Source organism: Scyliorhinus torazame, unplaced genomic scaffold (genome assembly GCF_047496885.1).
Source record: "Scyliorhinus torazame isolate Kashiwa2021f unplaced genomic scaffold, sScyTor2.1 scaffold_1630, whole genome shotgun sequence".
Classification (NCBI taxonomy): Eukaryota; Metazoa; Chordata; class Chondrichthyes; order Carcharhiniformes; family Scyliorhinidae; genus Scyliorhinus; species Scyliorhinus torazame.
Window position 1 is genome coordinate 10,518 of NW_027309357.1, and position 27,775 is coordinate 38,292.

The window sequence follows — 27,775 nt, forward strand, 5'->3', positions numbered from 1 at the left end:
CAAAGCAGCAAGATCAGTTTTTCTTCCACATCATTTTCCATTATCTATGCTCAACATTTGCATGCTGAAGTTTTACACTATCTTTAAAACCAAAGCCCAATTAAAAACATATTTAGCCCAAATTATTCAATTCAATTAGAGCAAGCTCAATATCTGACGTGTATTACTTACTTCTGCCAGCTCTGCCGACAGAAACATTGTACGTTGCTTCTCCAGATTGGCTCTTAGTCCTCAAGTCCATTGTGAAGTCACCATCAGTAAACAGTTGATCTCTGATAACAGAGCACTTCTTTCCACCGAGGACCAAGCCATTGGTGTAGAAGCTGTGGCGATCCTTTCCAACCAACACATCTATTTCTGGAGGCTGCCAAGGAAAACATTAAAAATCTGTTAAAGCTTATTCAGGTAACAGTCAGTTATCTAATCTACAAGTGGCAAGCGTTAAGTATTAGTCAAGGCAAAAGAAACGGGTGGCCTTCCAGTAATTGATGGCTACACTTCATATGAATCTAACCAGTAAATATTCTACTAAATGAAGATATGGAGCTTAAGATTTATTTCCAGCCATTTTTCATTTTTAAACCCTAGCACTAGGTAACAAACTCTGATGGGCGAAAACCCTGCCTGAAAGTAAACATGTGCCAATGAAAGTAATGGCACGCTGAAAGTAAAACACAGCCAGCATTTTTAAATGCCACCTCATCAATTTTTAGTTCAGTGTCTCAACTACCTCCTTTCACTAAACCTTTGGCAGCAAATACTCATTTAGTACCTCAGTCAAGCTCTCATAAACACACGCATAAAACCTAGTCCGAAATCAGCCCTTTTACTATTGATATCCTATGAAAGACTTCGGATTCCCTCATGCAAGTTGCCAGCCTCTCACCATTTGTTGCACTCATTAAAAGGCAGCCCATTATTTCATTAGTTTTGCCTGCCAATGTTTGATTCCAATTTACCTGGGTCAGGCGGAGATGGCAAAATTGCTCCATTATTATCTACATTTTTCACCTTGCACGTCTGGTTTCCATGCAAACCTCTTGCCCTCTATACATAATTCCCACTAGTTGGTGGTCTATAGAATGCATCCAGCAATGTAATGTTTCTGCATTGTCACTTAGCTCGAAATAAAGATCCTGCCCTTAATCCCTCAAGGGAATCCTCTCTCCAGCACTGTAATATTTGCCTCAAGTCAATGCAGCCATCCCTCCTTTCTTTCGTTCTCCATATTTCCTGAGCACCTGGCATCCAGGAATACTTAGTACCCAGCGTTGCTTTTTTTTTTGAGCAGGTCTTCATTATCACCACATATTGTACTCTCACATGGACCATCTGTGCCTGCAGCTCACTATATTTAAGTGTAATTACATACATGCACTGTAAACCTAATTTGAACTTTACTGTAATACTCTAATTCCACTAATAAGAACATAAGATAAGAACATAAGAACTAGGAGCAGGAGTAGGTCATCTGGCCCCTCGAGCCTGCTCCGCCATTCAATGAGATCATGACTGCTCTTTTGTGGACTCAGCTCCACTTTCCGAGCCCAAACACCATAAACCTTAATCCCTTAATTCGTCAAAAAACTATTTATCTTTATCATTAAAACATTTAATGAAGGAGCCTCTACTGCTTCACTGGGCAAGGAATTCCATAGATTCACAACCCTTTGGGTGAAGAAGTTACTCCTAAACTCAGTCCTAAATCGACTTCCCCTTATTTTGAGGCTATGCCCCCTAGTTCTGCTTTCACCCGCCAGTGGAAACAACCTGCCCGCATCTATCCTATCTATTCCCTTCATAATTTTATATGTTTCTATAAGATCACCCCTCATCCTTCTAAATTCCAACGAGTACAGTCCCAGTCTACTCAACCTCTCCTCGTAATCCAACCCCTTCAGTTCTGGGATTAACCGAGTGAATCTCCTCTGCACACCCTTCAGTGCGAGTACGTCCTTTCTCAAGTAAGGAGACCAAAACTGAACACAATACTCCAGGTGTGGCCTCACTAACACCTTAAACAATTGCAGCATAACCTCCCTAGTCTTAAACTCCATCCCTCTAGCAATGAAGGACAAAATTCCATTCACCTTCTTAATCACCTGTAAACCAACTTTTTGCGACTCATGCACTAGCACAACCAGGTCTCTCTGCACAGCAGCATGTTTCATTTAAATAATAATCCCTTTTGCTGTTCTTACCAAAATGGATAACCTCACATTTGTCAATATTGTATTCCACCTGCCAGACCCTAGCCCATTCACTTAGCCTATCCAAATCACTCTGCAGACTTCCAGTATCCTCTGCACTTTTTGCTTTGCCACTCATCTTAGTGTCGTCTGCAAACTTGGACACATTGCCCTTGGTCCCCAACTCAAAATCATCTATGTAAACTGTGAACAATTGTGGGCCCAACACTGATCCCTGTGGGACACCACTAGCTACTGATTGCCAACCAGGGAAACACCTATTAATCCCCACTCTTTGCTTTATATTAATGAACCAATCCTCTATCCATGCTACTACTTTACCCTTAATGCCATGCATCTTTATCTTATGCAGCAACCTTTTGTGTGGCACCTTGTCAAAGACTTTCTGGAGGCTAAGGCTCCATAGGCCAAAGGCTAATACCGGACTTTCTTACTCCGTCTCCCCCAATATTACCTCCTGGCTCCCATTTCCCTGTTAAGTTAGTTCAAACCTCCTCAAGTCCTAGTATGGGCGGCATGGTAGCATAGTTGCTTCACAGTGCCAGGGACCCAGGTTCAATTCCCGTTTGGGTCACTGTCTGTGCAGAGTCTGCATCTTCTCCCAATGTCTGCGTGGGTTTCCTCCGGGCGCTCCAGTTACCTCCCGCAAGTCCCGAAAGACGTGCTTGTTCGGTGAATTGGACATTCTGAATTCTCCCCGTGAGTGCCCGAACAGGCACCGGAGCGTGACGACTAGGGGATTTTCAAAGTAACTTCATTGCAGTGTTAATGCAATCCTACTTGTGACAATAATAATGATTTTACGCCACCCCGCAAGGATCTTAGTATTACTAATCCGGTGGAACCTTCACACTCTATACAGGTCCCACCTCCACAGAACCAGTCTAATTTCCCCCTGCCACGCATTCATAAGTTCTATCCTCACTAGCTCATGGCAATGATTGGGAGAATACTACCTTTTGGAAGATAAGATTCTAAAATCTTTCCTACCTAAAACTGCCAACAGGAGGACATCCTTATTTCTAGTTGTTTAGTCAAGCTACACGTGGAAAAACCAAGGCAGACATACAGGAGCTCTTGGGAGGATGCAAATTCCACAACAAAACAAGTATACTAAATAATCCAACATACTTTAGTCATTCAAGTTTGCATGCAAATAGGGTCAAATCTGTATGTAGGATTGTAAATTACAGAAGTGTGCTGGGGCAGCGTGATGGTGCAGTGGTTAGCACTGCTGCCTCACAGCATGTGGGGCCCAGGTTCGATCCCGGCCCCAGGTCACTGTCAGTGTGGAGTTTGCACATTCCCGCCATGCCTGCGTGTGTGTCACCCCCACAACCCAAAGGTGTCCAGGGTAGGTGGATTGGCCACACTAAATTGCCCCTTAATTAGGAAAAAAAGAACTGGGTACTCTAAATTAATTCCATGATTCAAACAGATCAGTTCAGGAACTTGGATAGTGCAGTTGATTGAAATGCAGGCATTGACAACTGCAAACTTCACACGAGAATCATTTTTTAATTTTGTTTCAACACACATATACAAATACCAATGTTGAGTGCTACAATATTGTACATGGTATAGGTAGTAAAGGGGGCAGGGGTAGTAGAGGAGTGAGAAGCTTTGTTGACCCCAGGAGATAGGGCAGAGAAGTGGGCCAGGGAATGATTCTCTTTCAGAAGGTCAGTGCAGACTTAATGGGCTGAATGGCCTCCTTCTGTACTGCAGGAATTCTATGGTTCATGGGATCGGCACCAAGGTTCCATTACATGACTTCATGACCCCTTCATGACTTTTCAAAAACTATGCACAAAACCATTTGCCCCCACTCAACATCTCCCCCCTCCACCACACTTTAGGGTCACAGTGATTTTCAAATATTAAAACGGAGTCACAGTCGGGGGAAAAGTTTGGAAAGCACTGCTATATGACGTAGTATCCATGGTACCTCGTGAAGTTTGCTCAAGGAGGAAAGGGTCTTTAAATACATGAATAGGATGGAAATAGAGGCATACGGACCCCGGAAGTGCAGAAGATTTTAGTTTAGACGGGCAGCATGGTCGGCACAAGCTTGGAGGGGCTCTCGCTTCCCCCTTGGGAGAGCCAAACATTGCCCATCCACCCACACTCTCCTCCACCTGGCTGAGCTTGTTCACTCACTGAACACTTCCTCCTTTAGTCTCACTTCCTCCAAATAAAAAGGTGCAGCCATGGGTACCAGCTTGGACACCAGTTACACGTGTCGCTTTGTCGGGTATGGGGAACATTCCTGATTCTAGTGCTACACAGGCCCCCTCTCAACTCTCTTCCTGATGCATTGATGACAGTCATGCACACATATGGACCTGGGAAGGTTCATCGATTTTCTTCCCATTCTACTCTTACCTACTAACCCCCCCCCCCCCTCCCCCACACTCATTTAACATTTCCCATCCTTGACTTCGGTCTCAATTTCGGGCGACAGACTGCCCCAATATTCATTAACAGCCCATTGGCAAATGGAATGTTAGCGGTTAGTGCAAAAGGACTGGAGTATGAAAGTAGATAACTATTGTCACAATTGTATAGGTGTTGGTGAGACCACATCTGGAGTATTATGACCAGAGGATTGGTTTCTTTATTTTAAAAAAATTTAGAGTACCCAACTCCCCCAATTAAGGGGCAATTTAGCATGGCTAATTCGCCTGCCCTTCCGGGTTTGTGGGGGTGAGACCCACGCAGGCACGGAGAGAATGTGCAAACTCCACACGGACTGTGACCCGGGGTCGGGATCAAACCCGGGTCCTCGGCACCATGAGGCAGCAGTGCTAACCACTGTGCCACCATGCTGCCCTTGGTCTCCTTATTTGAGGAAGGATGTGGTGGCATTGGAAGCCGAGAGAAGGTTCACCAGATTGATTCTGGGGATGAAGGGATTGACATATGAGGAGAGATTAAACAGTTTGGGTTTATACTCAAACTAAACTTTAGAAGGACGAGGGGGGATCTGATCGAGGTGTGTAGATCAAATGTTCCCCCTTGTGGGGCACTCTAGAACAAGAGGTCACAAAAATAGGTTGAGAGGCGGTAGATTTAAAGCAGAAATGAGGAGGCACTACGTCTCGCAGAGGGTGGTGAATTTGTGGAACTCGCTACCCCATAGTGCGGTGGAATCCAAATTATTAATGGTTTCAAGAGGGAGATACATATATTTCAGATTTTTTTTTTTTTTTTTTTAAACCGGTTAATGGGATATGGGGAACAGGCGGAGAGGTAGCTTTGAGACCAGGAAGTGATCAGCCATGATCTGATTGAATGGCGGAGCAGACTCGAAGTGCTAAATTGCCTGCTTCTGCTCCTAATTCTTATGACTCCCTACTATCCTGTCTTGCTTCCTACAAGGACTTCACATCATTCTCCCAGCTTCTCCACCTCAGTTGCATTGGTTCCCAAGATGCTACCTTCCAAAACATCAATTTTTTTTAAATTTAGAAACCCATTTTTTTCCAATTAAGGGGCATTTTAGCATGGCCAATCCACCTACCATGCACATCTTTGGGTTGTAGGGGTGAAACCCATGCAGACACATGGAGAATGTGCAAACTCCACACGGACAGTGACCCAGGGCCAGGATTGAACCTGGGTCCTCAGTGCCGTAGGCAGCAGTGCTAACCACTGAGCCAGCAAGCAGAATATCACTTCTAATATGCCTTCCTTCTTCCTGAACAGAGGACAGGGCTCTCAACTGCGAACCACCCATCTCTCTGCCCTCCTCCATGATAGGGTCTTCACTGTCCTCCACTTTCACCCCACCAGCCTTCGTAATCAAAGGATCATTCGCCGCCATTTTGCCAACTCTAGTATGATGTTACAAAACATATATGGGCAGCACGGTAGCATTGTGGATAGCACAATTGCTTCACAGCTCCAGGGTCCCAGGTTCGAATCCCGGCATGGGTCACTGTCTGTGCGGAGTCTGCACATCCTCCCGGTGTGTGCGTGGGTTTCCTCCGGGTGCTTCGGTTTCCTCCCACAGTCCAAAGATGTGCAGGTTAGGTGGATTGGCCATGATAAATTGCCCTTAGTGTCCAAAATTGCCCTTAGTGTTGGGTGGGGTTGCTGGGTTATGGGGATAGGGTGGAGGTGTTGACCTTGGGTGGGTGCTCTTTCCAGGAGCCGGTGTGGACTCGATGGGCCGAATGGCCTCCTTCTGCACTGTAAATTCTACGATAATCTTCCCCTCGCCTCATCGGCCAACATGTCATGGGAACAGTTCCCTCCTTGACACTCTGGTCAACTCCTCCACCACAGCCACTTCCCGTGCAATCGCAGAGAGTATAACACCTGCCCTTTACTTCCTCCATCCTCACCATCCAAAGCCCTAAACACTCCTTTCAGGTGAAAGAGCATTTCACTTGCACCTCCTTCGTTTTTTTTTTTTAAAAAAAGATTACCTAATTATATTTTTTCCAAATAAGGGGCAGTTTAGCATGGCCAATCCACCGAACCTGCACATCTATGGGTTGTGGGGGTGAAACCCACGCAGACACGGGGAGAATGTGCAAACTCCACACGGACAGTGACCCAGGGCCAGGATTAGAACGCGGGTCCTCAGCGCCGTAGGCAGCAAAGCTAACCATTGTGCCACGTGAATGTAAGCCCACTTGTGACAATAATAAAGATTATAAAAAAGTAAGCCACCCCACAAGGATGTTAGTAGTACTGTTCCGTTAGAAACCTTCACACTCTATACAAGTCCCATCTCCACAAAACCAGTCTAATTTTCCCCTGGTGGAATTTGGCAACTAGGGGATTTTCACACTAACTTCATTGCTAATGTAAGCCTACTTGTGACACTAATGAAGATTATTACATAAAGTTTGCTGAGACCATTAGCTTTTTCCCCTCCGTTTTGATTTTTTTTCCAGCCACCCCCCTCCCCCACAGGAGTTTTGGCTTTCAGAGTGCTGACCCTTTTGCACATTCTGCTACTTTGCAATTATACCATCGTTAGCTGCCATTATACCATTGTTAGCAGCTTTAGTATTTAACACCAGCATTAGCATCCCTTTGCCTTTTATCCATGACAGCTTGGTCAATCATTTCATTTCATTTTTCATTCTCCGAGCCCCCACATATCCCTGAACTACTATTCTGCACACTTTCCCCACCCCTCTCCGAGACAGGCAATCGCATTTCAAAACATCAATTCTTCCTCTCTCCACAGGTGCTGCCAAGCTTGCCAAGCATTTTCTGTTTTTATTTCATATTTCCAGCATTATTTTGCTTTTATTTTAAATGTTAAAAGCAAGTCTTTTGAGAAGCAGAAGTCGGGAAATTATAGGCCGGACTTCAGTCATTCATAAGATCTTAGAGTCCATTATTAAAGATGAAATCATGGCGTACTTGGAAGTGCATGATTAAATAGGACTGAATCAGCACGGCTTCGTCAAGGGGAGGTCATGTCTGAAAAATCTGTTACGAGTTCTTTGAGGAAGTAAAAAGGAAGTTAGACAAGGGAGAACCAGTGGATGTGATTTATTTAGATTTCCAGAAGGCCTTTGACAAGGCCTCGATTGAGTGGATGTGGAGAGGATGTTTCCAATTATAGGAAAATCTAGAACCAGAGGACACAACCTCAGACTAAAGGGATGATCCTTTAAAATAGATGAGGAATGTCTTCAGCCAGAGAGAGTGGTGAATTTGTGGAACTCTTTGGCACAGAAGGTTGTGGAGGCCAAATCACCAAGAGTGTATTTAAGACAGATAGATAGGTTCTTGATTAATAAGGGGATATGGGGTTATGGAGAGAAGGCAGAAGAATGGGGATGAGAAAAATATTAGCCATGATTGAATGCGCAGCAGACTCGATGGGCTAAGTGGCCTAATTCTGATCCTATGTCTTATGATCTTTTACAAGGCACAAACATAAAACAGTCACAATAAGCAATTTGTAAAATCCCACAAACTTTTCTAAATGTACAGACTCCTTCAATCTGTCATTTGATGGGCAGCACATGGTGCAGTGGTTAGCACTGCTGCATACAGCGCTGAGGACCCGGGTTCGATCCCGGCCCAGGGTCACTGCCTGTGTGGAGTTTGCACATTTTCCCCATGTCTGCGTAGGTTTCACCCCCACAACCCAAGATGCAGGTTAGGTGGATTGGCCACACTAAATTGCCCCTTAATCAAAAAAACATCTGTCATTTGACAGCATGCAGTTATTTAAGTACTAATCAGCAACTTGTCCAAGTTTCTCACATGAAGGGCAGCACGGTGGCGCAGTGGGTTAGCCCTGCTGCCTCACGGCACCGAGGTCCCAGGTTCGATCCCGGCTCTGGGTCACTGTCTGTGTGGAGTTTGCATATTCTCCCAGTGTTTGCAGGGGCTTTGCCCCCACAACCCAAAAGATGTGCAGGTTAGGTGGATTGGCCATGCTAAATTGCCCCTAAATTTGGAAAAATGAATTGGGTACTCTAAATTTTAAAAAAAATAAAAAAGTTTCTCACATGATCGTTTAGGTGAAGAGCACCACTAGATGGCCAACATTCAGTGTGAGGAACAAGCACAACAAAGATAACAGCCGGCGGATTGGCACTGCCTCCACCACCGACAGTGTACACAATCTACAGGATGTACTGTAGCAACTCAACAAGCCTCTTTCAACCTCAGCCTCAATCACCAGATAAGAAAAAGGGCAGTAAATGCTTGGAGACACCAGCTACAAATTCCCCTCCAAGCCACAACAGTGACTTGGACAGTGACCTCCTCACTGCCACTGGGTGAAAATCCTTGAACTGCAATCCAACAGCAATCCGAGAACACATGGACTGCTGTAGTTCATCACCACTTCATGGGCAATCACTGTGTAAAGTAATGATCTCCTTACTCACGGTAGCAGTGGTTAGTACTGGTGCTTCACAGCGCCAGGGACCTGGGTTCGATTCCCGGCTTGGGTCACTGTCTGTGCGGAGTCTGCACGTTCTCACAGCATCTGCATGGGTTTCCTCTGGGTGCTCCGGTTACTTTCCACAAGTCCAAAAAGACATGCTTGCTTGTTAGGTGAATTGGGCATTCTCCCTCAATGTACCCAAAAAGTCATCATAGTATGGCAATTAGGAGATTGTCCTAGTCTTCATTGCAGTGTTAATGTAAGCCTCCTTGTGACACTAAGAAAGATTATTATTGAGTGAGTTTGCAGTTCAGAGGTTTATTAAATTAATAAAAGGAATAGGCAGTTTTGAGGAAAGATTGGACAGTCTAGGCTTCTATCCATTAAGAGTTTAGAGAGCGACTTAATGGAAATGTTTATTTTCCTGTGGAGACTTGACATGGTGGATGTGAAGAGGGCGTTTCCTCTTGTGGGAGAACACTAGAGATTGCTGTTGAAAAACAAGTGGCCGGAGTGGCACAGTGGTTAGCACTGCTGCCCATGGCGCTGAGGACCCTGGTTTGATCCCAGCCCCGGGTCAGTCTGTGTGGAGTTTGCACATTCTCTCAGTGTCCATGTGTGCCTCACCCCCACAACCTAAAGGTGTGCAGATTAGGTGGATTGGCCATGCTAAATTGCCCCTTAATTGGAAAAATATAATTGGGCACTCTGAGCTTATTTAAAAACAAACAAGGCGCCAGGCGGCATGGTGATGCAGTGGTTAGCACTGCTGCCTTACGGGACCAAGGACCCAGGTTCGATCCCGGCCCCAGGTCACTGTTCGTGTGGAATTTGCACATTCTCCCCATGTCTACGTGGGTCTCATGCTCACAACCCAAGGATTTGCAGGGTAGGTGGATTGGCCATCCTAAATTGCCTCTTAATTGGGAAGAAAATGAATTGGGTACTTTAAACTTAAATATAAAAACAAATGGCTGCCCATTTGGAGCGTGGGGCAGCACGGTAGCACAAGTGGATAGCACTGTGGCTTCACAGCGCCAGGGTCCCATGCTCCATTCCCTGCTGGGTCATTGTCGGTGCGGAATCTGCACGTTCTCCCCGTGTCTGCGTGGGTTTCCTCCAGGTGCTCCAGTTTCCTCCCACAGTTCAAAGACGTGCAGGTTAGGTGGATTGGCCATGATAAATTGCCCTTGGTGACCAAAAAGATTAGGAGGGGTTATTGGGTTACAAGGATAGGGTAGAAGTGAGGGCTTAAGTGGGTCAGTGCCGACTCGACGGGCCGAATGGCCTCTTTCTGCACTATGTTCTCTGTTCATTTCAGACAGAGCAGAAGAATTCTGTCTTTGGCGCTCCCTTCCTCAAAGGCAGTGGAAGCAGAATCTTTGTATCTTTTCAAAGCAAAGCTGGATAGATTCTTGATAAACAAGGGGGTGAAGTTACTGCAGTTGGCAGGAGGTTAGTCAGATCAGCCATGATCTTATTAAATGGCAGAGCATGCTTGAAGGTCTGAGCGGCTTACCTCTGCCTAGCTTGTATATTCATATTATAACATCCACAGCCCATGAAAGAATTTTAAAAACCCTCTCCCCCTTGAACATTGATCCACCTCGGGGTTCTTGAGCTTGACATGGAAAGAAAGTTAATTTTTTATTCCCAGAATTGAGCAGAGCTCAGAACTGAGAACACACTTTATATAACTAATCCATATTAGGATCAAAGCACAGAATCAAGTTGTCAAACCCTCATACATGTTATGGAAATACAAAAAAATCTACATGTTGATTTCAACATTACTGAAGACCAAGCACCTGCTTTCCGAATTGCTCTGAGGCATTCTATATTCATAGCACTAAAAAAAACATCTTAGATGCAGTAACTATGTTCCATGTAACTTATATCTCTCTCTCTCTCTAGTACTCAAACTATGCTCTAAAATACTATGGGCATTTCATCATTTCCCAGTGACTCAAATTCCCATCCCAAAAACAGCTTTAGAAATGTAGTACAAATGCAATCCATGCTCATCATTCTGTGAGTAGCTCTGCAGATTCCTGAACTTCTTCCTAGCGTCCCCCTTCAGAGATTCATATTTGTCCTAAGAAACAGTTGCTTGCTGCAGGACAAATTGATTTTTCATTCTCATCAGGGGCAAGTAATCAACTTTTTATTTAGTAGCACACCACAACTAAATTATTCAATATAAACACGAATTTCAGAGAACACCAAAAATGATACTTCGTTACACAGCACGAGAGCTGGGGGCAGTAATGTGGCTAGAGTACAAGAATAATGAGTATACCATGTAGATCATGCTTGCTCTGCCATTCAATAATTACTCCTGACCTTGGGCTTCAACTCCACTTTCCCACCTTCTCCTCATATCCCTCGATTCCAAGACCAAACATTTGTCAATACCTACCTTAATAGTGTTACGTGAGAACATCCACAACCCCTCTAGCACAGAGAGAACATCAAACATTCACAACCCTTTAAGTGAAGTAATTTCTCCTCACCTGAGCCTTGGCACTTACTATATGGGTAATCACAGGATTAAGTGTCAAACATGAGAGATAGACTCAAAAACAGCTTCTTCCCCAATGTCACCAGACTCCTAAATGACCCTCTTATGGACTGATTTCATTAACACTACACCCTGTATGCTTCATCCGATGCCAGTGCTTATGTAGTTACATTGTATATGTTGTGTTGCCCTATTATGTATTTTCTTTTATTCCCTTTTCTTCCCATGTATTTAATGACCTGTTGAGCTGCTCGCAGAAAAATACTTTTCACTGTACCTCGGTACACGTGACAATAAACAAATCCAATCCAATCCAATCCAAAGAAGGACAGATATGTAGGCAGATCTCAAATGTAAAAATAATAGGCGATTTCAACTTCCTCAATATTAACTGGGACAGTCAAAGTGTGAAAGGCTTAAGAGGGGGGGGGCACAATTCTTAAATGCATCCAGGAGGGCTTTTTATGCCATAAGTCCTACGAGAGGGGATAGTGCTGGACTGAGATTAAAGAAATGAAGCAAGGCAAGTGGTAGAAGTGGGGGAGCATTTTGGCGACAGCGACCATAACTCGGTAAGATTTAAGGTAGTCTGGAAAGGGACAAAGATGGACCGGAAATAAAGGGGAGGTGGTAACACGACTATCTGCGTGGAGCCAGAAGACGACGTGAGGTTTTAAATGAGTACTTTGCATCGGTGTTCACAATGGGAAGGACAGTGTAGCTATAGAAACTAGAAGTTTATAATGTACTTGAACAAATTAACATTTGCGGGAGGAGGTATGAACAGTTCTAGCAGGCTTAAAGATGGATAAATTGAGACAGTGTGCGGAGGAATGCAGAGGGTGTGGACCGTTAAGGAACATCTTCAAATTTAACAGGGACCGAGGCAGATATATCTTAACACCATGACTGAAGAAGGAAAGTTGTTCATCGGCGGCCTGAACGTCGACACAGATGAGCAGGCCCTGGAAGAGGCTTTCTCCAAAGTACAAGCGGATCACCGAGGTAAGACACCATGGCGTCCCGCGATTTCGGCTTCATCACTTTCGAAAACCCGGAGGACGCCAACAACACACTGGAGACGATGAACGAAAAATCCCTGGACGGGCAGCAAATCTAGGTGGACCACACCGAGAAAAGGCCGGGAGGCGGCGGCTACGGAGGACAATACAGAGGCTGCGAACGCACACAAGGCGGCGGCAGCTACAGCTTTCGAATCTAACTTCAGTGGTAGGGAAATTATTGGAAAAAATACTAGAGGGCCGGGTGCTCTGGTTTCCTCCCACAGTCCAAAGATGTGCAGGTGGATTGGCAATGCTAAATTGCCCCTAGGTGGGATTGCAGGGGAGTGGGTCTGTACAGGGTGCTCTTTCAGAGCATTGATGGAGACACAGTGGGCAGTATGGCCTCCTCCTGCACTGTAGGTATTCTATGACGGATTAAATAATAAATAAACTTAAGAGTACCCAATTATTTTTTCCAATTAAGGGGCAATTTAGTGTGGCCAATCTACCTACCCTGCACATCTTTGGGTTGTGGGGTGAAACCCACGTAGACACGGGGAGAATGTGCAAACTCCACACAGACAGTGACCTAGGGCCAGGATCGAACCTGGGTTCTCAACGCCGTAGGCAGCAGTGCTAACCACTTGCCAGCCGATTCTATGACAGAATTCATCTCCACGTTGCGGAAGCAAGGATTAATCGAAGATAGTCGGCATGGATTTGTCAAAGGGAGATCGTGTCTTACAAATTTAATTGCATTGTTTGAAGAGGTGACTAGGTGTATTGATGAGGGCAGTGCAGCTGATGTAGTTTATATGGACTTCAGTATGGTTTTCAACAAGGTCTCGCAGACTGATCAAGAAAATGGTGCATGGGATCCAAGGCAATTTGACAAATTGGATCCAAAACTGGCTTGGTGGCAGAAGGTGATGGTCATAGGTTGTTTGTGTGTCTGGAAGCCAGTGTCCCTTGCTTTTTGTAGTGTTCATTAATGATCTGGAATGTAGGAGGTATCAGGAAATTCACGGATGACACAAAAATTGGTGTGGTAAAAAGTAAGGAACGCCTTAGATTACAGGTTATAGACAGGCTGGTTAGATGGGCAGAGGTGGCAAATGGAATTTAATCCTCAAGTGTGAGGTAATGCATTTTGGGAGAACTAACAAGGTGTGTGAATATACAATGAATGATAGGACCTTAGGAAGGAGAGGGTCAGAGGGACCTTGGTGTGAAGACCACAGGGCAGGTAGAAAAGGTGATTAAGGCAGGTGGGGTACTTGTGCCAGGGCAGAGAACACAAGAGCAGGGAGGTTATGATGGAGCTGTATAAAACGCTGGTTCGGCCACATCTGGAGTACTGTGTGCCGCTCTGGGTCACTATAGGAAGGGAGTAATTGCACCAGAGGGGGTGCGGAGGAAGGATCATAGATGTTACCTGAGCTGGAGTGTTTCAGCTATCAAGAGAGACTGGATAGGCTGGGGTTGTTTTCATGACGCAGAGAAGGCTGAAGGGTGAACATGATGTTGTATAAAATTATACGGGGCATAAATAGGGTGGATAGGAAGAATGTTTCCCCTTAGCTGAGGGGTCAATAACCAGGGGCACAGAATAAGGGGCAGGAGGTTTAGAGGGGCTGAGAGATTTCACCCAGAGGGTGGTTGGAATCTAAAACTCACTACCTGAAAGGGCTGTAGAGACAGGAATACTCAAGGCTTTAGACAAGCACTTGAAATGCCACAGCATACAAGACTACGGACCAAGTGCTGGAAAATGGGATTAGACAGGTATTTGATGGATGGCAGACACGGTGGGCCAAAGAGTCTCTTCCTGTGACGTAAAAACGCTCTGACTCTCTGACAAATTAGAAGTTATATTTTTGTGCTGCATCCTCTTTCTCCCACTCTCCTTCCCCACCACTTGGAAGTCTGAAAATTACAGTGCAGAAACTACATCCACATTTCCCTTAAAATGGTTCATCGGTCATGCAGCACACAACACTACCCCTGCTAATCTCCTTATTAAGTTTTTGATGAAAAACAAGTACATCTCTGATATTGAGGACCACTAGATCTGACCACTAGGACTCTCCAGATTCAAAAGGAAATTGTGTAACTAGGTAGTTTCAGGCCTTCAACATAATAATTTCTCCTTTGTTTCAAAAGTAGCACGTCTAACCCATCGATGGTGAATAGCTTGTGCCTGTGTGGGTCTCACACCCAAAACCCAAAGGTGTGCAGGCAAGTGGATTGGTGATGCTAAATCGCCTGCTAATTGGGACAGAAAAATTGGGCTTTAAATGTTTTTTTAATAGATGAATAGCTACCAGGGTTCTTGCTCCAGCCCATCAAGTTGTAATTTCCTATACCATGCGAAGTCCACACAAACTTAGTAAATCACCCCAGCTTGGTTGTCACTACAAAACTATCTTTCTTAAAAGAACTGCCCCCCCACCCCCTTCCAGATTTAATCCAGAGTTGCTCAGGACAAGTTTATTCACAATTTATGTTTCTTATGACACAATCTGAACCGATATAAAGTAGACAGCGCCCAAGTTAAACCAAAGTGGGCTCATATTCCATGTTTTACCAGAAAAATATTTCAACCTGCCTCAACTTAACAACCCTATTTGATTAAAACACTAGAATAATTATTTTGCCACTAGGGTTTAAGTGTAAGAACTTAGTTTAAAGAGTTCCAATCTCTTACTTTCAACAGCCAGAACCCCAAGCAACAGTTCCCTCTAGCACTAGTCTCATGAATGATTCAACATGCTGTAGTGCAGCTCAACATTTTACAAGCTTACAACTGATTGCTATTTCATACATGTTGCCAAACGAGGGAGTCACTAGTAACTGTTTGCTTCAGGAAATTTTGATCAGTCACATCTGCAATGAGGTAGGCCACAAAATGGCCATGAGACAGCAAATTAGAGGACCAAAGTGAGATGAAAGCGAAGTGTCATCGGATCATATTCACTCCTGCTAAAGACCATCTGGAACTACTTCTATAAATTTAACGGACGAAAGTGAAAACAAAAAAGGAACTCCGCACCAACGTGCATATTCCACATGAAGTATATTATGCAAAGAACTCAACTGCATTAAGCAGCAGGCTGTAAGGTACACTATTCCAAGAGTTTCACTGAAAAATCTCAACATTCGAAAAGCAGTCAGCGAGAAGCAAAGGGGACTCCAGTAAAGACTGAAAGACAGTCAAAACAAAACTGTTGGGACAAATACAATTAGATATTCGGTGCAACTGAATCAGAACGTCAAAGTCTGCACTCCATTTCGGCACATTACCTAGGATACCAGTAAAATAGAAATGAGGGACTACTTTACTGTTAGTATCTCAAGTATGACACCTCTACAATGAAGCACCATTTGTCCTCTTAGGTAGATGTCATGACACTATTTAAAGACAAATCGGGGAAACCTGTCCAGGTCAAAGATGACAATGTCCTTCATCTCGCAGCTGTTTACCAATTGGCTGTCACGGTAGCATAGTGGTTAGCACAGTTGCTTCACAGCTCCAGGGTCCCAGGTTCGATTCCCGGCTTGGGTCACTGACGTGTGGAGTCTGCACGTTCTCCCCTTGTGTGCGTGGGTTTCCTCCGGGTGGTCCGGTTTCCTCCCACAGTCCAAAGATGTGCAGGTTAGGTGGATTGGCCATTCTAAATTGCCAGTGTCCAAAAAGGTTAGGTGGGGCTACGGGGATAGGGTGGAGGCATGGAGCTTCAGTAGGGTGCTCTTTCCAAGGGCCGGTGCAGACTCGATGGGCTGAATGGCCTCCTTCCACTTTGCAAATTCTATGATTCCCAACATTGGTTGTGAAGCACTTTGGGATGCCCGAGTGACAAAAAGATAGCATATAAAAATGCAAGTTCATTCATTCTAAAATGGAAACCATTAGGTTTGCATAGCTCTAGGTTTTTACACAAATTTTGTGAGATCTATTATTTGGAGCAACAAGTTTACTATTCATCCAACGGAGTTAGGTTGCCGAAACTTGCATGTAGCTTTAGCTGTGCACAAAAACTTTGTTCAAATCTACACACTTCGTCAAAAATGTAATTTTTTTTTTTTTTTTTTAATTGTTCATGGGATGTCAGCGTGACTGGCTGAGGCAGCATTTATTGCTCTTCCCCAATTCCCCTTGAACTGAGTGGCTTGCTCGGCCATTTCAGAGTGCACTTTTGAGTCAACCACATTGTGGATCTGGAGTCATATGCAGGTCAGACCAGGCAAGGACAGATTTTCTTCCCCAAAGAACATTAGTGAACCAGAGGAGTTTTTACAATAAACAATGGTTTCATGGGTCATCACTGGACTTTTAATTCCAGATTTTTATGAATTCAGATTTCACCATCTGAGTGGCAGAATTTGAACCTGGCACCCCAGAGCATTACTCGGAGTCTCTGGATTACTAATCCAGTGACAACAATATGCCACTGCCTTCGTCACAACCACCTAGTGTACAAATGCTGTATCATCCCAATAACAGAACTAAGCATTTTTCCTGCTGTGTTTTTAATTCACTGATGGATGCAATGTGGTTGGCATATTGCCCATACCTCATGTTCCTTGATTTAGTGGAGCTGCATTCTTGGAACCACTGCACTCCACATGTGCTGTTAAATAATTCCCTTTGCGGTGGTCCTTGATGCCATATCCTGCTCAGTCAAATGCTGCCTTGAAGTCAAGGGCAGTCACTCACCTGCAGGATTTGGTCTCTTTGTCCAAGGCTGCAATGAGGCCAGGAGCAGAGGTTCCAAAGAGCCAAATGATGAGCAGGAAGTGTTGCTTGATACTACTTTGCTGATGATCGTGAATAGGCTGATGGGGCAACTACTGGATGGATTAAATTAGTCTGGCTTTGTGCACACAACATACATGGGCAATTTTCCACACTACAAGTAGATGCCAATATTGTAATTGTACTCAAGAACAGTAAGCCATGGGACACAGTTAGTTCCAGAGCACGGGTCTTCAGTCCTACAATATTGTCAGAGCCTTTGCTGCATGCAGTGCATTTAGTAGTTTCTTGGCATACACCAGATAGATAGTCAGCATAAAGACAGGTCTTTGCCTGCAAAAGGACTGTGTACCAGTACTGTCATGACAAATGCAATGGGGACAGCTAGATTGGCAAGAATAAGGTCAGATAGTTTTTAAAATAAATTTAAAGTATCCAATTATTTTTTCCAATTAAGGGGCAATTTAGTGTGGCCAATCCACCTATGCTGCGCACCTTGTGTGTTGCGGGGGAGACCCCCATGCAAACGGAGAATTTGCAAACTCCACACGGCCAGTGACCTGGGGCCGGGATCGAACCCAGGTCCTCAGCATCGGGAGGCTGCAGTGCAAGCCCAAGGTGAGAAGATATGTTTCCCCTAAACCACCTGCTACAGGCATATTTGCATTTTCAAAATACTTTTGCCAATGACCACTGAAGTTCCCCTCATGCAGATTTCATTGTGTTTCTTCCAATTGTGTTCCAGGGAGGCGGTGATGCAGTGGCACTGCCACTGGACACTAGTCTTGACTCCACACCAGATACTGGAGTAATACTCGGGGGACAAAAGTTTAAATCCCACCACTGCAGGTGGTGAAATTTGAATTCAGTAAAAAAAAAAAAAAAAAATCTGGAATTAAAAGTCTTCTGATGACCATGAAACCATTGCCGATTGTTGTAAAAACCCATCTGGTTCACTAATGTCCTATAGGGAAGGAAATCTGTCATTCGTACCTGGTCTGGCCTATATGTGACTCCAGACCCCATAGCAATGGTTGACTCCCTCAAGGGCAATTAGGGATGGGTAATAAATGCTGGCACAGACTGCAATGCCCACGTCCCAAGAACTAATTTTTTAAAAAAATAACGATTCCTCAATTGTAGGGTGGTTGTGGAAATGAGAAGATTTCCTCATGTCAGACTAATTGGCTTTCTCTCCCTCCTTTCCTGAACCACAGGGTTATGTCTACATCCTACCAATCCATGGGGAGCATGCTGGAATTCTCCAGATTCTAGAAGATCAAAACCACTTTAAAAAACACTACTAGGATACAGGCCATCAGGCCCTAGGGATTTGTTGACATTTTAGATATCAATTAGCCCTCCTCGCGGTGTACAACACTAGATCCACAATAACCTGGTTGGTTACTAGAAAAGCCTCTTGAATACATCCCAAAAACTCATCCTCCACACTATTCCTGCAAATTTGGATTGCCAATCCCCAAGATTAAGTCTTTCATGACTACTCTTGCTCCATGCCGCTCTAATTTCCTCATTTGTATTCTGCCCCATTCCACAACCCATTATGTTGTGCCTATTAAGCTGCCAATGTTTAATGTAGGTACAGTTCCTCTAGCTTTATCTCATTTCGCTTTTTCCGTGTGTAAGGGTCCTTCCTGTTGATTTCCTTATTTCCCCCTTTCTCTTTTTTTAAACCACTATTTTTTTGATCCATGGATGCTTAATGGACTTAAATCAAGCATCAGAGAATTCAAGAAGTTGCACCATGCTAGTTTTGAGCAGCAAAACCCGAAAGATGGGATGGGACTCTGTTCGATCAATTGGCTGGCCAATTAATTGGCCAAAAGGCTGTATTCTGCCCGCTATCAGGCGGTGATTGGATCCGGCCTGAGTGGGATGATTCCCAGAGACCCAAGGAAAGCAGAGTCGGGGGCCCTGGGCACTCAATGGAAAGGGCCTGTTCTTTCTCTCATGTTTTCTTCAGAAGAGCTGCTGTATTTATGGAACTGCAGAAACCTGAATGAATCTACAGACTGGAAAGCAGAAATCTCGACCTGAAAGACCGGTAAAGTTGGCTAGAAACAGCCATCTGAAAGAAAGACTCATCTTTTATTTTTGACTTATCATTTTCTCCCCTACCGTCGTGTGTATCATAAATAATATAAGGAAGTGCGGGATTAGGAATAATATTGCAATAGTTAGCAGTTGTATTTGCTGCGTATTTCATTATAGTTTTGTTATAAATGAAAAGCGATTGTGCTTAAATTTACAAACCTGGTGACTGTAATTATTGGACCAAGGGCCAAAGACTTTGGGTATTTTTCCAAGGATTATTTGTTAATTCAATTATGTTGAGACTTTGGTTGGGGGAGCTGGAATTGACCATACCCTAGCCCAGGGTGTTGTAACACCTGTCACTGTAGTCTCCAATGCTTTATTACCTTTAAACTTTGATCCTTCTTGATCTACTTTGCTTATTACCCAAACCACTACCCTTGCCTTGACACCAAGTCAAAGGAGGAGGAATGACTAAAAGCTTGCTCTTAAGAGGTATATCTTAAGCAGAATATTAAAAGACACTAGAAGTGGAGACAGAATTCAAGAGTTTAGGGTCTTAATCAATTGGAGGCATCAGTGGTAGAGTAAAGGAAATGGGGGTACACATAATAGGTGCAGAGCAGATGAGAATAGAGATAGGGTGGGACAAGACAATGAAAGGATTTGAACAGACTAAACTGCTAGTTGAAAGTGATGGAGAACCAGTAGGAAATGCAGGTCAGCAAGCACAGGGAAGGAAATGGGATTTGGTGCAATTAAATTTTGGATAAGCCAAAATTGATGTTACAGGATGTAGGCTAACCACAAATGCCTTGCAATATTCAGGTCTGCAAAAGACAGGCAATGTTAAGAGGCGAATGGAGGAGAAAAGGAACATAACTTCAGTTCATGAACCAAACATGGGCATTTTCACATAGATGGACACCAGAAGGGAGGCCTTGGTAAGAGGATATTGCGGTCAACCACCAATGGATGCAGAGAACGAGAAGGAGAGAAGGGATAGCGCACCACTCACAGTGGATATCATGTGTGGCCAGAGAGCTACCAACAGTACTGCAACAGAAACTTAACTAGAGATTCAAGGATGGGAGCTGTAGTAAAAGACGGGAACAAATGTGGGAGGCTGAGAAAGGTCGTGAGGAAAGACAGAAATTAAACTAAAGATTCAGGTCCGAGGAGAGGGAAACTGAACTACTGATCTCAGTCTTGATGCCAATGCAGTCCAAACTCATTCTTAAGAGATGAAGATATGGACACAGGACAGATGGATTTAAGGAGATGATTTGTAAAGGGGAAAAAAATCAAATTTCATTGCAAATCTGGATAATTAATTTTGGCCCAATAATGCCTTTTGTTGCCCAGCCAGATCTGGCGATGAATGGTTTTACTAGTTGTACACCCGATACATTTAAGTCAATGCATTTTGGATCCAAGTGGACTAAAGTAAGTGACTTTAAGCAACCCAAGTGGACTAAAGTAAGCATGTACTAGTGGAATAACCACATGGCAGAGATTAAGGCTTTTACTTGGGACAGAGGCATTAAAAGCAGCAATACTGGAGTACTAAACATTAACATTATCGCAATAAGAGAGCTGTACGGTCAGGAATTTAGGTTTCTTTTGAAAAGGGAATACAAAAGGAAGTGAGGTTGGAAGGGCAACAAGTGGTGATACAAGGAAGTGATATTAATGATGACCGTGTCCTCTTTTCATTATCTCAATCACGGACAAGTGAGAAGAAAGATCAAGGGAATCAGTCATGTTATACCAATGGAGGGAATATGGTAGGTAGGGAAGTTTGTGTAGTTTATTGGTATTTAAATTTTAAATCTAAAGAGCTTTAAAGTTGATTCCATTATACAAATTTACAGTATTAGCACTGGGCTAAACTGGCTTTTAAGTTGCTAGCTATTGTGCAAATATTGTACAAAATGCAAGAAGAATATGCTATTTAAATATAAATAGATAGCAACATAATGACCTCAATTTATCCTTCCATTTTTTTATCTCCCAAAGTCAAAATGGGACTAAACAGGATTTTATGTTAAGGCATTAAACTAATTACTTAACTAGACCAGGGAACAGAGAACTTTTCATCCTTGCCTTCCCCGCTCCATTAGATGGGCTTAAAACTTTTGTCCGGCAAAGATTAGATTCCAACTCGGGCTGAGCAAAAATCACGAAATAATTTCTAACCAACTCCAGGGTTATGATTAACCACATGGTCTTACAACTGGTAACTGCCAACATTTTGAATGCCAAATTGATAGTGATCTAAAGCCACCATCCCTCAAGAACACATGGATAAAACTTTGCCATTTCATCATACAGGGGCAATACCATAACAGTTTCATAAAATCATTTCTTTATCCAATACAGAATTGACCAGCATTGGCAGTTTCATTAGTTGAAAAAGGTGTTGAAAAGGGTAAAGGAGATGACCATAGGCTGCTTTCCCCTTTTGAGGGGTAGAGCTGACTGGCGGTGATTTAACCTGAGGATCACCACACCCCAGGTGAGGGGCAAGGTTGAGAAGGCATCATGAATAACCTCAGCCGATAAGGAAATGGAGCCCAAGCTGCTGGCCTTGCTCTGCATCAATGAGGACAGCATGGTAGCACAGTGGTTAGCACAGTTGCTTCACAGCTCCAGGGTCCCAGGTTCAATTCCCAGCTTGGGTCACTGTCTGTGCAGGGTCTGCACATTCTCCCAGTGTCTGCATGGGTTTCCTCCGGATGCTCCAGTTTACTCCCACAGTCCAAAGATCTGCTGGTTAGGTGTATTGGCCATGCTAAATTGCCCTTGGTATCCAAAAAGGTAAAATGGGGTTAGGGGGATAGAGTGGAGGCGTGGGCTTGAGTAGGGTGTTCTTTCCAAGGGCCAGTGCAGACTCGATTGGCCAAATGGCCTCCTTCTGCACTTTAAATTCTATGAACCAGCTGTCTAGCCAAATGAGCTAAACTGAGAACATGCCAATGCACCAGGTTTACAAACAGAGCTGTTTTAACTCAATCCAGCAGCCATCAAGATTCACCTTTAATAATTTTGACATGTGTGTAAGTAAGAAAGTTCATGCTGTAGCAAATTTTAAGCCAACACCCAAGATTGCAGCAAATTTCCATCTAAAGTCACAAATCAACTTCTAACTTAATTAGAATTCTGATACAACTAGTTACTGCAATTAAATCCAACTTATCTACATTAAGCAACTTTACAAAAATATATCAAACCATCCTCAAACATTTGATTCCTGGATTTTGGATAATGAGAACATTTGCAATAAAGCCCAACTGAGAAGGCAAAAAAAACAATTGTGAACTGTGGCTGAAAGGTAAAGCACAAACAGCAGCACTGAACAGTTTTAGGAGCTTAACTGGAATGATAGTATTGAATAATACCAAGTCTAAGGCTGAACTGCAGTTTTTCATATTGCATCCTTACTATTGGAACACTCAATGTAGGCATCATCTTGGAATGAACCAAGGAAGAACTACCCAAAAGGATTCAAGGCCATTTCCTCCTACAAGCACGATGCCCAAAACAATGTACTTTACCGTATTTGGCATGATTTAAGTCATCCTACACTGTCCATAGTTGGGACAGTCTCAATTAACTTGCTTACAGGTTCAACTGTCATTTCTAATGAGTTCTTCCAGAAATTAGATTAAATGTGACTTGGATCATTTGAAAGTTTCATATATTTTGACCAAAATAAAACGTTTGCAAAAAAAAAAAAAAAAAATCTTGTCGCGATCGATTTCATGGCCACAACCTTTCTGGGGAAAGAAGTTTGTGTCCGCTCTGACGTGGAAGACGGCGCCCTCCCACCACAGTTTAGCTGAACTGCAGAGTCATGCCATACAGGTCTGAAGGGAATGGGGGAGGAGAGTGAAACAGACATTCAGACAAAAAAAAACACTACAGGAAGGAACTGCCCAAACCAGTAAAACCGCAAATAATAAAAAGCATAATTCCTAGAGAGTTTCACCAACAGCAATTGCTTGCAGACATTAGCAATTTTGTGCACTCAACAGCAATTCCTTGCACATGAGCAGAAGATGTGAACTCAGCAAAAAAAAAAATGAGGGCCAGGCTCAAATGGGCCTGGACGTTGTGCTTCAATTTGAATTTAAAGCCACGAAAACATAACTCCTTCACACTCTAGGAGTCAGACTATTTTCCGAAGTGACTTAACGATCCACCCAAAAAAAAGGATATTTCATAAATTCACCATGAACCCCCATTAGAATAATAGTCAAAGTCTTTCGTTTCTCATATTAAATGGAAACCGTTTATCTTTACCTGATCTTTCTGCAGTATTAAGTATGCAGCCAAGCATGTAGACAAAAAAAATGGAAAATCAAATATTTCCCTGTGCCAGATATTCATACAAACTGCAGAGAAAAATAAGCATTGCCGAATCTCTAAACCCTGAATTTGGATCTCTAAACGCCAAATTTAAGAATTAGTGAAGGAGGAATGTAAAACTGGAAATCTCCATCGGTACGTACCGAGGACGATGGGGCTGGCCCCACACACAGCAAGTTTTCTAGAATTTTCTACCAGAACCAGCGATCTGCCTTTGCATTGAAAATAAACCCTCCCTTTTAAAACCAAACAAAAAGATAATGTTCTATTACACTCGATCCAAATAGTGTCCCTTTGCACCTTCGATCGTTTGGCAGAACGATTTTTATACACACACACACACGGATTTTTTTTAAAAAGCAGACAGGAGATTAAAAGGCCATTCCCCAAATCAGATTAGTTAGCCCACAAGGAGAACTGATTGTTTTATTTAAAAGTACATTTCGAAAATGCAAAGTACATTTCGAAAATGCTTATAATTGAAGAGGAAGAAGAGGGGGGGGGGCGAAAGAGGGAATCCCCTCGCTTCCCCATCCCACCCCTTCTTTCGCTCCTTTCTTTTGAGAAACGAGTTCACTGTTCCCCCCCACCCCCACCAGTGACAATGGCACGAAAAATCAGGGGGATGGGGGAAAGAGAGAAGGGAGAGGAGTGGGCTGAGGAGGAGAGACGGGGGGGGGGGGTGAGGAGAGACGGGGGGGGGGGGGGGGAGGAGAGACGGGGGGGGGGGTGGAGGAGAGACGGGGGGGGGGTGGAGGAGAGACGGGGGGGGGTGGAGGAGAGACGGGGGGGGGGGGGAGAGACGGGGGGGGGGGGGAGACGGGGGGGGGGAGGAGAGACGGGGGGGGGGGGAGGAGAGACGGGGGGGGGGGGAGGAGAGACGGGGGGGGAGGAGAGACGGGGGGGGGGGGGAGGAGAGACGGGGGGGGGGGGGAGGAGAGACGGGGGGGGGGGGGAGGAGAGACGGGGGGGGGGGAGGAGAGACACGGGGGGGGGAGGAGAGACGGGGGGGGGGGAGGAGAGACGGGGGGGGGGGAGGAGAGACGGGGGGGGGGAGAGACGGGGGGGGGAGAGACGGGGGGGGGGAGAGACGGGGGGGGGGGAGAGACGGGGGGGGGGGGAGAGACGGGGGGGGGGGGGAGAGACGGGGGGGAGAGACGGGGGGGGGGGGAGAGACGGGGGGGGGGGGGAGAGACGGGGGGGGGGGGGAGAGACGGGGGGGGGGGAGACGGGGGGGGGGGGGAGACGGGGGGGGGGGAGAGACGGGGGGGGGGAGAGACGGGGGGGGGGGAGAGACGGGGGGGGGAGAGACGGGGGGGGGAGAGACGGGGGGGGGGGAAGAGACGGGGGGGGGGAAGAGACGGGGGGGGGGGGAGGAAGAGACGGGGGGGGGGAAGAGACGGGGGGGGGGGAAGAGACGGGGGGGGGGGGGAGAGACGGGGGGGGGGGGAGGAGAGACGGGGGGGGGGGGAGGAGAGACGGGGGGGGGGGGGGAGGAGAGACGGGGGGGGGGGAGAGGAGAGACGGGGGGGGGGGGAGGAGAGACGGGGGGGGAGGAGAGACGGGGGGGAGGAGAGACGGGGGGGGAGGAGAGACGGGGGGGGGGGGGAGGAGAGACGGGGGGGGGGGGAGGAGAGACGGGGGGGGGGGGGAGGAGAGACGGGGGGGGGGGGGAGGAGAGACGGGGGGGGGGGGAGGAGAGACGGGGGGGGGGGGGAGGAGAGACGGGGGGGGGGGGGAGGAGAGACGGGGGGGGGGGGGGAGGAGAGACGGGGGGGGGGGGAGGAGAGACGGGGGGGGGGGGGAGGAGAGACGGGGGGGGGGGGGAGGAGAGACGGGGGGGGGGGGGAGGAGAGACGGGGGGGGGGGAGGAGAGACGGGGGGGGGGGGAGGAGAGACGGGGGGGGGGGGGAGGAGAGACGGGGGGGGGGGAGGAGAGACGGGGGGGGGAGGAGAGACGGGGGGGGGGGAGGAGAGACGGGGGGGGGGGGAGGAGAGACGGGGGTGAGGGGAGGAGAGACGGGGGGGGTGAGGGGAGGAGAGACGGGGGGGGGGAGGAGAGACGGGGGGGGGGGAGGAGAGGGGGGGGGGAGGAGAGACGGGGGGGGGGGAGGAGAGACGGGGGGGGTGAGGAGAGACGGGGGGGGTGAGGAGAGACGGGGGGGGGTGAGGAGAGACGGGGGGGGGTGAGGAGAGACGGGGGGGGGTGAGGAGAGACGGGGGGGGGTGAGGAGAGACGGGGGGGGTGAGGAGAGACGGGGGGGGTGAGGAGAGACGGGGGGGGTGAGGAGAGACGGGGGGGGGGGTGAGGAGAGACGGGGGGGGGGTGAGGAGAGACGGGGGGGGGTGAGGAGAGACGGGGGGGGGTGAGGAGAGACGGGGGGGGGTGAGGAGAGACGGGGGGGGGGGTGAGGAGAGACGGGGGGGGGTGAGGAGAGACGGGGGGGGGGTGAGGAGAGACGGGGGGGGGGTGAGGAGAGACGGGGGGGGGGTGAGGAGAGACGGGGGGGGGGTGAGGAGAGACGGGGGGGGGGTGAGGAGAGACGGGGGGGGGGTGAGGAGAGACGGGGGGGGTGAGGAGAGACGGGGGGGGTGAGGAGAGACGGGGGGGTGAGGAGAGACGGGGGGGGGGAAGGGAGAGAGAGAGATTGTGAGGAGGGGGGAGAGAGGGAGTGGGTGAGAGGGGTGGGGGAGGGAGTGGGTGAGAGGGGTGGGGAGGGAGTGGGTGAGAGGGTGGGGGAGGGAGAGAGAGGGGGAGCCGGCGCCATTTTACAGCCAGAGCCACTCACACCGCTGATAACGGTCAGGGGACTCGGAGCTTCCCCCCCCCCCCCTCAAATTAAATATAATATATATTTTTTTTCAAAATCAATAAAACCACCTCCCTTCATCCAACCGGGGGGGGGGGGGGGGGATAGAGAGCAAACAAAAGAGTTGAATTCATCTATCTTCCCACCTAGGAAAGAAAACGCGTCATACAAATACATTTAATGGGCAGGAAAGGGGGAAAAAATCCCATCAGATAGAAAAAATAAACCATTAATTTCAATTCTTCCCTTTTATTTTCAATTCCTCCGGATACGATTTCCTGCATCATTGTTTCTTGGGTACCCATTTATTTTCCGACTCGCACCCAGCCTGTTTTCCTTACAGACACACACACACACACATATATATATATACATATAGATAGATAGATATATTTGTTTTGTTTAACCCACCCTTACCGTTACAACCGAGAAGGTGCCTCCGGGAGACGCTGCCCAGACGTACTTGGCGTCCATGTAGCCGACGACGGCCGAGTCCTGGCAGTGTCCATCGGCCATCAGGTTCTCCACATAACAGTGCCAGCCCGCCATGGTCTGGCCAGCCCGCCATGGTCTGTCTGCCTCTGTCTCTCTCTCTCTCTCTCCCTCCCTTCACCTCCCTCGGTCAGACCAGAGGAAAATAAAATGAGGGTTTTTAAGGGGGAGTGGGTGGGGGTTGGGGAGAAAAGGGAAAGCAGCCTCCCAGCTCACGGATAGCGGTTGGCAGGTGAGGTAGAGGGGAAATTCTGTGTGTGTGTGGGGGGGGGGGGGGGGGGGGAGGGAAAAATAACTTGCAAAGAAAAAAAAGGAGGGGGGGAAAGGACAGTTTTTCCCCCCTGGCTCGCTAGTTTTTTTCCCCCCCTCTCCTTAAAATATAACGGCGTAACTTTTTTTCCTTTCTTTCCCCCCGCCGCCCTCCTTGGTTGGAAGTTGTGTATATATTTCTATGTGTGTGTGTGTGTGTGTCTCTCAATCTTTCCCCCCGCCCTCCCCCTTGCTGTCGGGCTCACTCCTGCCCGGTGCCGCTGCCTCTGTAAAAGGCTCGAGAGTGGGCTGAGAACGCCGTTAAAATGAGGCGTCAGCGCCCCGCGCGCGCGCGCCACCAAAAGTGGGCGGAGAGCGCGCCCCCGCCGCCCAATTGCCGCGCGCGCGCGCCCGCCCCCCGCCGCCCAATTGCCGC

At 46.7% G+C, this 27,775-nt stretch overlaps 1 protein-coding gene and 1 long non-coding RNA gene across 2 annotated transcripts; both read right to left on the reverse strand.

Moving 5' to 3' along the window:
* Positions 1-148: 148 nt before the first annotated feature.
* LOC140407595 (profilin-2-like) lies at positions 149-27,149 on the reverse strand. The gene is made up of 2 exons (XM_072494959.1): positions 27,016-27,149; positions 149-364 (listed from the first exon to the last, which is right to left on the reverse strand). The coding sequence occupies exons 1-2, from the start codon at positions 27,145-27,147 to the stop codon at positions 164-166; spliced, it is 333 nt and encodes a 110-aa protein (XP_072351060.1). The 5' UTR covers positions 27,148-27,149; the 3' UTR covers positions 149-163.
* On the reverse strand, positions 9,089-24,429 carry LOC140407596 (uncharacterized). Its single transcript, XR_011939714.1, has 3 exons — positions 23,932-24,429; positions 23,193-23,286; positions 9,089-9,358 (listed from the first exon to the last, which is right to left on the reverse strand). It is a non-coding gene; the product is annotated as an uncharacterized lncRNA (long non-coding RNA).
* Positions 27,150-27,775: the final 626 nt, after the last annotated feature.